We start from the raw sequence: 12,432 nt of genomic DNA, 5'->3' as shown, positions 1-12,432 counted from the left end.
TGAAAATTAACAATCTGAAAAAGGGGGTGTGGTACCAAACCCCACCCCTAAACCCAACCATCATTGGTGGGTGAGCAAATCATACTAAATTGTACGAATGAGATTGTACAAATCCATACAAATTAGCCACTAAATCAAAAAGTTATGAACTGTCGTGAGATAGCGTTACAAAACCTTGATGTCCAGTTGTCGACCGTGCATTGATGCCATTTTGACCACCAAAATAACAACACAAAAATATTATACACTTAAAAAAACAAAAACAAATAAGATTTATGTATTCTGATTGCACATAAAATTTCTGTCCATTTGGATTACATTCTTTTAACGTAATTAAACTAATAACCTTTATGTGACTGATATTTGTTAGTTAAACATAAATGAAACAAGACCTTGATGTCAAAACGAAATCAAATTGACATCAAGCAAAAGCAGGACAATAATGCAAATTGATTTGATGTAATGTAACTTTTGCGTTTTGTCAGTTTCGTTGCTAATTTGTACGAATTCGTAGTTAATGAAAATGAACAATTTTAAAAAGGAGGCGTAGCATCAAACCCCACCCCTAAACCCAACAGTCATTGGTGGATGAGCAAATCATACTAAATTGTACGACTGAGATTGTACAATTTCATATGATTTAGCCATTAAATCAAAAAGTAATCAATTGCCGTGAGAGACCATTGGTTTAGTCAGTTTAGTACGAATATGTAAGATCATTTAGTACAAAAATTTACGTGGCACTAAACCCCACCCCTAAACTCAACTGTCCTTAAGGGGTGAGCAAATCGTACTGAGATTGTACAAATTAGATTGTACAAATTAATACTAATTAGTCACTAAATCAAAAAGTTACGAATTGTGAGATAACTTCGCAAATCGTTGACGTCCAGATGACGACTGTGCATTGATGATGCTTTGACCACCAAAATAACAACACAAAACATATTATACAAACAATAAAAGGTAGGCCTAACAAATAAGATTTATGTATCCTGATTGCATGTATTTGGATTCCATACTTTTAACAGAATTGAACTTTTTGTGACTGATATCTGATAAATTAAACAAATAATATTTATGTAGGAATATCAAAAAATCCAGGCCAGAATCACGGTTTTGTTTATTTAAATATATGTTAAAATAAAATTGTCACCAAATATTATTCCGCTAGCTGCAAAACGGAAAAAGTTATGGCCAAATTAAGACTCAAAATCAGAACCGGTGGGGCCAAGTCGGAGCACTCACTCTGGTCTCCCGGGCTCTGCGCTGGTTGGGGAAATTCCAACTTGCACCAAAACAATCCATTAGATTGGCAAGCAAAATTCGGGACATTTCAACCTGCAGAACCTGGGAACTTAAAAAAAAATCACCCCAGAGGGGATGAAAACATATAGGCTACATAAGATATATTTGTTGTTGTTGTTGTTGTTGTTGTTGTTGTTGTTGTTGTTGTTGTTGTTGTTGTTGTTGTTGTTGTTGTTGTTTTAAGGGGACTTGTAAAATAAACCTACTTGCAAAAAATATGTTCCTTTAATCAATGTTTAACTAGAGGTTTATATGTAACCATCAAGTTAATTGCTTTTATTTTCTTCTGACTTTCAAGCTGTCCGGTAAATAGAACGTATTATGTCGTAGGAACTATTTTTACGGAACACTCGAAGGCCTGGCCTGTTGTTCCGGATAGCTTTTTGCGACGCACAGTTGATGGCGACCAGCAGACGTTTCAGCCTCGAAATTTCTGGATAGCTGTGTATTTGTGAGAGAGACGCTTGAAAAGGAAAGGTCTATTCCATACTAATATAATAATGGGGAGAAGCAGGAGCCGGACACCCCCTCGACGAGGTTTGAATTCATGTATTGTTTTAAAATAAACGTTATAGGGATGGTTGCGTTGTAAACATCGCAGCTGGCGCACATCCATCACACAAAACTCATCAGCAGCTAAATAATCTTGCTCATTACATTCATTATGTGATTTTTACTTTATTTTTATATATGTAAAATATAATCACTTGATAACTAACGGTAGCTTTTAATTTCTTTTTTAGCCGTGTCGTCCGTTTTGATTGTTTTTGTTACTTTGTTTTTAAATGTTTGTTTAAGATGTAACAGATTTATGCTAGGTGTGCAACATAAGTGACATAGATTGGGGTAAAGTTGGTTTATTAATATTTGCACATTTGTTCATTTTTAACAGTAACAACTTGTGACACGGTCCCTATATTGTTAACCAAGCTACTACTGAACATTCAGTCTGAAATAGCATGCAAGTGTGACTTGACTGTGAACAATGTTGCACTTTGATACTCGTTGGCTGCGAGTATGATTTCACTATTTATGATTTGCAAACAATTCTTTTCTGAAATTATATTATTACGGAGAAAGTCTGAATGTGCGAATATAAAGCCAACTTCACTTCTTGAGAGAAATGATAGTTTTTATTTTTACCATCGTAAGTTAAGCATTAAAAATGTATTTAAACATGGAAAGGATTGTTCTATAAAACCCAAAACTTAAACTAGTTTTATATCTCAAACATCGAGCGTGATTATTACTGCCATTACCTCTCTTTTATTATTGAAATTGTAGAAATTATTTATAAATCTTTGCTCAAATTAGTCTAAGCTCATGTATTTATATTAAAACAACACAACTATTACTCTGAGAAGAGCAAATAAATAGTTTCAGACAAAATACATTCATTTCACCTTCATGAAGCGATCTGCTATTTAGGCTGCAGTAGTTTGTCATTAGACATGCTCAAAAACCTGTCCTGAAATTGGGCCCGGTTAAGAGAGAAGCATATTTTAACATAATACTTTAAGGTAATTAGTTACATCTCTGTTCATCACAATAAATCTATCAATTTGAAATAGAAAATCTAAAACATTTGTGTGAAGATAAAATTGTTATTGTTATTAATTTAGTGTAGCTATTTTTGTACACTAGTTAGACCTTGTGCTAAATAAGAATATGAAAATATGCTGAGATATCCTGAAATTCTGGAAAGAGAGAGTGTGGTAAATAAAATAATTATCAATGTCACTATCTCCCTTGAAGCAAACTTTCTATATTCAAGCAGTCTAAAAATAATTAGGAGTGAATATATATTCATAGATAATAGATATGTGCTTTTTACAAGCTAATCGACTTCTTGTGATTCACTGGAAAAAGCTGAAGCCACCAAATATGCAGAGGTGGCTTAAGGAAATCCTGTTAGATATGTCATTGGAGATGGAGAAAATAACATGTATTACAAAATACAAATGTCAGGTTTTTAAAGAAACTTGAAACTTCTACAAAATAGGCTATATACTGTAAACTTGCAGACTTTTTTGTCACATCCCTAACACATGTTTATTTTCCTCATTTAAAGAATAAAAAATGTTTACAGATTGATATTTTTTGATCCCATAACTCTGTGGTTAGTTGTTTTGGAAAGTATAAACGGATGTTTCAATATAATGTTAACAAGTACTTTCTCTGTGAATTTATGTTTTGAGTTTTTATTGCAAATGTCACGTACATAACTGTGTAATTGCTCTTATGCTTTACTATTTTTATTTTTTTTTCAACCTTTTGTTTGTATAAACTTTTTCATTTATGTTCAGAGCGACGGCGTTCGCGCTCGTCCTCTCGTGACCGTGAGAGGCGGCGTAGGGATCGCGAGAGGTCCCGGTCCCGTGACAGAGACAGGCGAAGGTCACGCTCGCGTTCTCCACACAGACGCAGATCCAGGTGAGCTGCTGATATCAGACACTACATGTGCTTACAGCAGGTAAACGAAGAACAGGGGTCTGACTTTTAAAAGCTATGTAGAAACCTTCCTAAATTGAAAATACACCAGAATAAATGTCAATTAATTTGTTAGTGATATATGGCGGCACATATGATGATTTAAAGTGGTTCAGTTAAGCCAATATTTAAAGGTGCAGTATGAAAGTTTGACACCCAGTGGTTGAACTTGGTATTGCACACCTGTTTCAAAAATGGCAAGCGCAGGTTGCCAGATTGTCGACATCAACAGCAGTCTTTGTCGACATCAACAGCAGTGTGCCTAACTATTGTGCCTTAAAGGTGCAGTAGGGGATTGTCTTCAGAAACATTTTTGTTGTGCTGGTTGAGTCTCTTCACATTCCAATAGTATTGATTAAAGTAAATGATCTAAATGTATTTATATGTATTTTTATCTTCTGGATAAGGTATAAAAAATGTTCATCCAATTAAATATTGTCGGACCAACAAATAACTCAATTACGACAGGTATGTCAAACTGTCTGTCAAAAAATGTAAAATTGAATTTCTGCGCAGCCTCTTTAAGCAGACAGATACGTCACTCGCACGCACCCATAAAGCACCGATCTACCACTGACAGAGAGACGTTATCTGGCAAACTGCATCAACCTGAACTTCTTTCTGAAAGACCAACGTGGCCTTGTATGCATGAAAAGAAAGATTGTTTCTGAAAGGGCTTCTGGCAAAAATGCAGAATCAAACTCTTCTAAGCCCCGAATAAATATCGGAATTACTTTTGCACACAGGAGGGAAATGACGTTATAAAGTTCGAAACAACGGTTTGAAGAGTGACACTACGGCTGAAGTATTTCTTTTAGACAGGTATGGTTTAAAACTATTTTAGCCACGCAGAGCTTATGTAGACTGTGTTCTTGTTTATGAATGGGGTTATATGCTGAGAAGTGTTGTTCAGCCACTGAAAACGTTCCGCAACAGATTGGCTATTTTCAAGTTCATGGAGTACATTTTACAGCATCAATAATATAGTTGGTTAAATAGACCTGAGCATTCGTTTAGTTGTTCAAGTGTGAAAGGAGCTGAAAACAAGCGATGTACAAGGATCAGCGAGCACAATTGAAAATGAAAAAAAGTCACTCGTTGTCTTGGTAACAAAATAATTCCAGCTAGTCTGAAATGATAAATTCTAGAAAAAAAAGAGAAATTGGGAAATTAGATTTAAATCACAATGTGGTGTCACAAAAACAAAACATTGAACTCCAATATCATGCGGCCATAGGTATTTTGATAACCCTTCCTCCAGTTGTGTGCTTATCTTTTTTTGTTCAGATCTCCACGAAGACACCGCTCCTCCTCTCTGTCTCCACTGCGGCAGAAGGACAGACGAGACGATGACAGGAAAGATGTGAAGGATAAGCCGGCAAAGGTCCATCAGATATCAGGTGGAGATTTAGTCACTTTTTACCCTGTGCTAAAGTTCCTTTTAACTGTAAAGCCTGGCAAATCAGTTAATAGTCCAAAAGGTTATATACTTTATATGATCGTGGATGAGGAGATTCACCCCAAAAAAAAGTTTTAAGCACTTTGAGTGTCCAGATAAGCACTATGTAAATGTAAAGAATTATAAGATTTGAAGCTGATTATTTTATAGTCAGAAAAGTTTTATCGTTTTAAAGCTGATTATTCTAAAATAAAGGATCTTTAATATAAATTTAAGTATGCTGCGTATCATATTTGATACATCATGCTCGTTTATCTCTTTTAGTGTGAAATACAAGAACCTAAAGCTCATACTTGTGTAAAAAAACACCTGAATATTATTTAGTGGGACAAGCTGAGAATAAAATAGGCAGTTTATTGCATCTGTATATACAGTTATTGAATAAATTAAGAGAGCACTTACAAACTCTTAAAGGGAACCTATTATGCAAAAATCACTTTTAAACCAAGTTGCAACAGTGTAGAAATTTAGTTTCTAATGGTAAAAATTTATAAATTTTATTCTTTATAATCACACTTGATAAAAAAAACAGCAGAAACACTTTGATTGACATTCTTGCTTTGTGCATGTCATCAGAGAGGGAAAGTCCTGCCCATTAGTGATGATCTGTCCCTCATTAGCATAGAAAGTTAGTTTTTGAATCTGCCACTATGCTGACGCACAGGCATTTGTAGCTCTGCCCACTTTGAAAAGAACACAATCTCATTTGAATTTAAAGCGACAGTCACCAAAACAACACAATTAGCATCAAAGCCTTAAATGTGCAGTTTCAAAGAGTTCTAAAACATTATTTGTAGAGTATTTGGAGTTGAAACTTCACATACGCACTCTAGGGACATCAAATACATTTTGCATCTTGTAAAAAGGGGCATAATAGACGAATTACCATGTTTGTAAACATTCAGGATGCGCGCGCAGCGAGGTGGCAGGAAAAAATCCGATACGGTTTGTTGTTGTCTTAGAAAAAAGTTATATTGATTACATATTATATATTTACATAATGCTATCAGCATGTTATAACAGCTTGTCAACCAGTGATAAGCACAGTGATTCTGCAAAATTAACGTTAAAGCACGACATATCCGCATTGGTTGAAACGTCCTTTTATTGTAAACAGAGTTCTTATTCATTTTGCTGTAGAAAATACAATATAAGGGGAATTGTAATTGTGTTTTCAATAGGAAACTAATTTCTAGTAACAGTTGTATTTTTAAAATCTTAAAATATTATTGAAGAGAGACAGCTGGAGAGCCACATATTTTTGGTCGAAGAGCCGCCACATGTGGCTCCCGAGCCATAGGTTCCCTACCCCTGAGTTAAAGTTTTAAAATGTGATTGCATTGCCCTTCAGGTGTCATGGTGTTGAAAACTGACCCTAAAGCGAATGTTTACCCAAAAATTCTAATTCTGTCCTTTGCTCTCCCCCCATCTGTTTCGCACTTGTTCTGAGATGGTTTTTATTATTTTCTGTTGAACTCAAATGCATATATTTTGAAAACTTGTGAAAACCAGTCACCATTGATGTCAATGGAAATTGGTTTCCAACATTTTTCAGAAAATCTTCTTGTTTTGTGAAAATCCATGAAGGTTTGAAACCACTTGAGTGTGTAAATTAGGAAATGTTAATTAGCTTACGTTTGAATTTTTGGGTGATCAATGTGATGTATGATGTATTGATGCATTTTATCATCTGTTTGCTCATGCAGCTGAGGACATGCAGGGAAAGACGGAAGAGGAAATCGAGATGATGAAACTGATGGGCTTTGGATCCTTTGAGACATCAAAGGTGAACTCTCTTTGTTTACAGTTTAAGTGTGTAACCAATGTCTACTTTATTAGGCAAAAGGTTAGACCTTCTATCCTCTTCAGAACTGCCTTAATTCTTTTTATTTATTAAAAAAGATAATGTGAGATTTCGGTCCATATTGGCATGTTGCTACAGATTTGCCAGCTGCACGTGCATAGTGTCTTTCTCCTGTTGTGGTGAGTTTTGATGACTCACCTTAATGGTCATTTGTGTATAGAGTTCTTCTCCTGTCATGTTCAAGAAACCAGTTTGAGTTTATTTGATTTCTGGCATGATGTGTTATTCTGCTGAAAGTTAATATCACAAGATTATAGTTACAATAAAATCTAAAATTTTCTATACACACAAATATTGTATGTATATAGTAGTGCTTGTTATAAACGATGTATATATGCACTTCATTGTTGTAAAGGACCCATTCATATTTTATCAAACCTTCCCTCCCCCTTCTAAATGGAATGCATTTCAGGAGGAGTTATCAGGGCATATCTCGTTATTGCTCTTCCTTCATGCATTTACAAATTTTGTTAGCAACACCCATCTTCCAACAATCCAATTAGTTCCCAAAAGGACAATCATGCATCGCCCTACATTTTTGTCTAATTTCATGGCCATTTCAAGTGGATTGATATCACAATAGAGAAAAAAGATGACGACTTTTATGACGACTTTTAAAAGACTGTTCATAAAGAGATGGACATGTTCAGCATTCAGATTGTATTCGCATTTTTAAAAAACACTTGGTATTAAAGGCCAAAAATGTGTCAAGAACATCGACCTCACACCATTAACCACCTTCTGCCTAAGGTATTAATACAAGGCATTATGGATTTGTTCGAGTTTTGACCCAAATTTGGACTCTTCTGACCAGATAACCTTTTATTGACATATTTTAGTGGGCCAGTACAAACTCTTAGCTGCTGCTGTAGCTCATCTGTTTCAGGGTTTGACATGTTAAAGGGATAGTTCATCCAAAAATGAAAATTCTGCTATTACTTACACTTGTTCAAAACCTATTTGAGTTTCTTCTGTTTTAACGCAAAAGAAGATATTTTGTAGAATGCTGGTTGATACACTCAATTGTTTTTTTTTCCTACTGTGAAAGTCTGTGGGTGCTGGCAACCAGTTTTTGTGACCAAGATAAGAAAAAAAAACTCGTACAGGATTAAAACCACATTAGGGAGAATAAATGATGAGCTAATTTTCATTGTTGGGTGACTATCTCTGTTAGCATTTAGAAGATGCTCTTCTGCAGACCTTTTGCAGGATTTTTGAGTCCGTTTTGCCTTTCTATCAGCGCAAACCAGTCTGGCATCAACAAGACATTTTCTGACTGTTGTCTTTCAACCATAGATATGGTTGTTTGTGAAAATCACAAGATGTCCTCGCTTGCAGTCTCTAGCACGATGGCTTACTGGATCTGGTCCATTTCATTGTGGACGTTGTAACGCGAATGCTTACTGTGAGGGCTAGGTTTAGGGTTGGGGTTAAGGCAGATAACTTTGAGGAGGTGGTTTAGGATTGGGGTTACTGTAGACCTTAATAATGGTGAGGGGTAGGTTTAGGGTTGGGATTGGTGTAGATGTTAATTGTAATTATAGATAGCCTATCACAATAATCAATATATCGGCGTATCGTGCAATACTTGGAGATGACCTGAATAGTTTTTGGTGTTGCAATAAATATATACAAATTCACAAATATTGTTAAAGCTATATGAAAATTACACTTACATTCTACCTCACCTGTGTCAAGTTTTATAATTGGACATTTTATTCTGTATATGTAATAGGATATTTTAACATCCACGTTTTTAACATGCCTTTAACATCAATTTACAGAATCTGTAACCTTAATAATGGAAAGTCTTGGTCCCTTGTAGGTGTTTATGGCTATTTACTTTACTGTTACATTACTGTTTACATAATACTGTTGTATTATATTTAAATAATCAGTGGCATAATGGCATTAAAATAACCTTAATAATATCGCTTATTGTTAAAAATTCTTCGTCAATATATCGCACAACAAAACTTACGCCTAACGGTGAGGAGGAGGTTGAGGGTTGTGGTTGGTGTAAACCAGGGGTGCCCTATCCTGTTTCTGGAGATCTACCTTCCTGCAGATTTTAGCTGCAACCTTGATCAAACGCACCTGTCTTTAATTACCAAGTGCTCCTTCAGATGCTATTTGGTTGTTTTAAGCTGTGATCACACTAGAGTTTGTGCATGTGTAAAAGGGCGGGATTAAACAAGATGATTAGACATTTTTAAAAAAGGGAGCGATTGGTCCATATTTAAAATTTCTGTCCAGAGAGGTCATGTTTTAATCCTCGATTGGCCTCACGCAATCACGTGATGCAATTTCGTAGGTCAGAGTTCACCAAGCTTAAACTTTCCAACGCAGCCAACTGCGAAACTTGTCACACGAACCTTTGTTTCCGGTCTCGCGCATTCGCGTGCGTATGAATGGAAGTCTATGAGGAGAAAAGGCCACTGTGACCACAGCTTTAGTTGTTTTTGATCAGGGTTGGAGCTGAACTCTGCAGGAAGGTGTATCTCCAGAAAGATGATTGGGCACCCCTGGTGTAGATGTTAATAACTGTGAGGAGGAGGAGGTTTAGTGTTGACCTGGGGTGCCCAATCCTGTTCCTGAATATCTACCTTCCAGCTGCACCCTTTCTGCTGCAACCTTGATTAAACACGCCTGTCATTAATTACAAAGTGCTCTTTCAAATCCTACTTGGTTTAGTTGTTTCTGATCAGGGATGGAGCTGATCTCTGCAGGAAGGTGTATCTCCAGAAACAGGATTGGGCACCCTTGGTGTGGATGTTAATAACTGAGGTTTAGGGTAGGTGTAGATGTTAATGACACAATGTAATGGGTAATTTAATGATTAATAGAAAAAATTCTCATTTCTAGCAAAAACTGCTTACATTTTTGCATCCACTATGTATTTGATCTGATCCAGTACATCATCGTGCTACAGGCTACATCATTTGCAAACGAGCTGGCTATAAGATCCAAATCTTTGCAGTGAATGAGTAGAGCCAACTTCCATCAAGAAGAGCCAAATCTTCAGCTGAATTTTGAAAAGAGATTAATTTCTCATCACTAACGAGGTTTTCTGTAAGCTGTTAAAAAGCCTTAACATGTCTTAAATCTCAAAATCAAAATGTTAGGCTTTAAAGACTTATTTACTGTAATATTGTGTTGTAGGTCTTAAATCATTTTTATACAGGTTTTAATTTTTCTTTGTTCATGTAAAGCTACCCATCTGGTTAAAACCCACCAACAATCTCAATAAAAATTTATATTAAAACTTTTTATTTAAAATGGTCATTTCTTTTTAACTCTATCATAATGGTTTGATTATTTCCCTTACAATAACATCAGTTTAAAAGTGCTCCACATATTTACTGCTGAGAACACCAACCTGGACAGACTGTTGTACATACAATAATTTATTATAGTATTTAAAACATTTCTTCTTCTTTCTTTTTTTTTTAAGAATTTGTTGAAAAAAATGTATGGATACAAGTAAAGCTTGCTTGTTTTTACACAATTTAAAAAATATTTTACTAAGAAATATCAAAAATATTTTTAAAATTGTAATTAATTTATTATTGTATTATTAAATTTATTAAATTCTAATATATTTTTTGGGATAGGACAAATAAAAATCTATTCCCCCTGGGCCATTTGAAAAATTCCTTTTATTCATTAAGCGTTTAGCCCTTAATGAGTATAAAATGTCATTCATAATGGTCTTAAAATGTCTCCAGTCTCAAATTTAACTTGGTGAAACCTGCAGAAACCCTGCTGAAGTAGATCAGTCCAGCCAACCCAACTGACACTTAAATCACCTTTTACTCCATTATGTACTCTCTGTAGATCATCTTGATTGTGTTTAAGTTTCTGCCATGTGATTGGCTGTTTGGTGTGTTTTTTTTTTTGTTTGTTTTTTGTTGTGAAGCAGTTGAACAGGTGCTTCTAATAACATAGGCAGTCAATGTATGCTGAGCATGCTTTTATTATGTCAAACGTTGGCAACAGATGTATGTCAGTCAAATATTTTGGCAGTTTCAAAGCGTGAGCTGCTGTCTGCATTTTGTCACCGGTAAAAGAACAAACTGTTCCAGAAACTGGCAGCACTGTTCCTGCAAATAACCACAAGATGGCACAGCTTTACAGGGTCTGTGCTTAAAATATTCCTGTAAAAATCTAATTAAAGATGAAATTTCCCTTTTTTTGTGTGCGCTGCTGTATTTTCCTCCATTTGACTAGTGAATGCAGTGTCTTTTTTTATATTATATGCATACTGTATGGTGTATAATTGTTGTTATTTTTAACCGACAGGGTAAGAAGAAGGACGGATCTGTTAAAGCATTTGCAGTTAATGTTTCTCAGAAGAGAAAATACAGGTGTGTGCATTTTATAGTATCCGTTTTCTAAATACTTAACATTGTTCATCCCAGATCCCCTATTTGATCCTCATTTGTAATTCCTGTAATTGACTTATTTATTGCATACGCACAAACATCATGTGTTCTTATGATAAAAGTAACTTATGAAGTTAATATCCCAGCAACAGTTACGTATTTGGCCAATCACCTCTGCAGGTACTGCACAGTTAAATGACAAACGCTCTCATTGGTGGCCAGTGATGTAATGTTTTGGTGCAGGAAGGGGATCAATGATGTAATCATATTTCTCTTGCAGGCAATACATGAACAGGAAAGGTGGATTCAACAGACCTTTGGATTTCATCGCTTGATTGAGTCGTCAGGATCCTCGTTTTAATGACTTTGACCTCGTCATAAAACATGTTTTTTTCCTTCCTGGAGTTTATGTAAATATGTGTTCCAGCAGTTTTCCCCATCTGTTTTGTTTTTCAGTCAATGGCTGTTATGCAAGTGTCCAGTTTAGTTTGTAGTAGCTCATTTTAATATTGTCTTGAATATCTTTTGAGAAAATGTTGCAGTCACTAAATAAAAGAGAACTCCTGAATAAGATTTGTTTTTGGTCAGTTATGCATGTTAATTTCATAATTTAATCACAATTTTAATTATGCAAACATATAAATAAAGGAATAAAAATGGTTCCATTGTGCCTGTTTAAAAAATGGAAATCATGTTCAGTTATTTTACCCATCAGCATGAACATGGAGGTGTGTCTGTTATGTGTTCCGGAACACTTTAAAGGCGTCCAATCACGTGCGACAGAGCTGTCGCCATCCAGCCAATCATAGCATAACAACAATACACGATTTGCATATTAATCCATTTTGGCTCAGAAGCAAATGCCAGAATACTACGGTACAGGTTGTACCCTCGCTCCAAAATGGCGCTGTAGTGCTACTTAGTTG

General features: G+C 35.4%; 1 protein-coding gene across 1 annotated transcript; it reads left to right on the top strand.

The window, feature by feature from the left end:
- The first annotated feature begins 1,689 nt into the window (after positions 1-1,689).
- On the top strand, positions 1,690-12,077 carry snrnp27 (small nuclear ribonucleoprotein 27 (U4/U6.U5)). Its single transcript, XM_056457425.1, has 6 exons — positions 1,690-1,845; positions 3,615-3,741; positions 5,086-5,198; positions 6,964-7,043; positions 11,424-11,488; positions 11,787-12,077. The coding sequence occupies exons 1-6, from the start codon at positions 1,809-1,811 to the stop codon at positions 11,839-11,841; spliced, it is 477 nt and encodes a 158-aa protein (XP_056313400.1). The 5' UTR covers positions 1,690-1,808; the 3' UTR covers positions 11,842-12,077.
- The last annotated feature ends 355 nt before the right edge of the window (positions 12,078-12,432 follow it).

This window comes from Danio aesculapii, chromosome 5, assembly GCF_903798145.1.
Source record: "Danio aesculapii chromosome 5, fDanAes4.1, whole genome shotgun sequence".
Lineage (NCBI taxonomy): Eukaryota > Metazoa > Chordata > Actinopteri > Cypriniformes > Danionidae > Danio > Danio aesculapii.
This window is presented reverse-complemented; position numbering and strand designations above follow the sequence as displayed.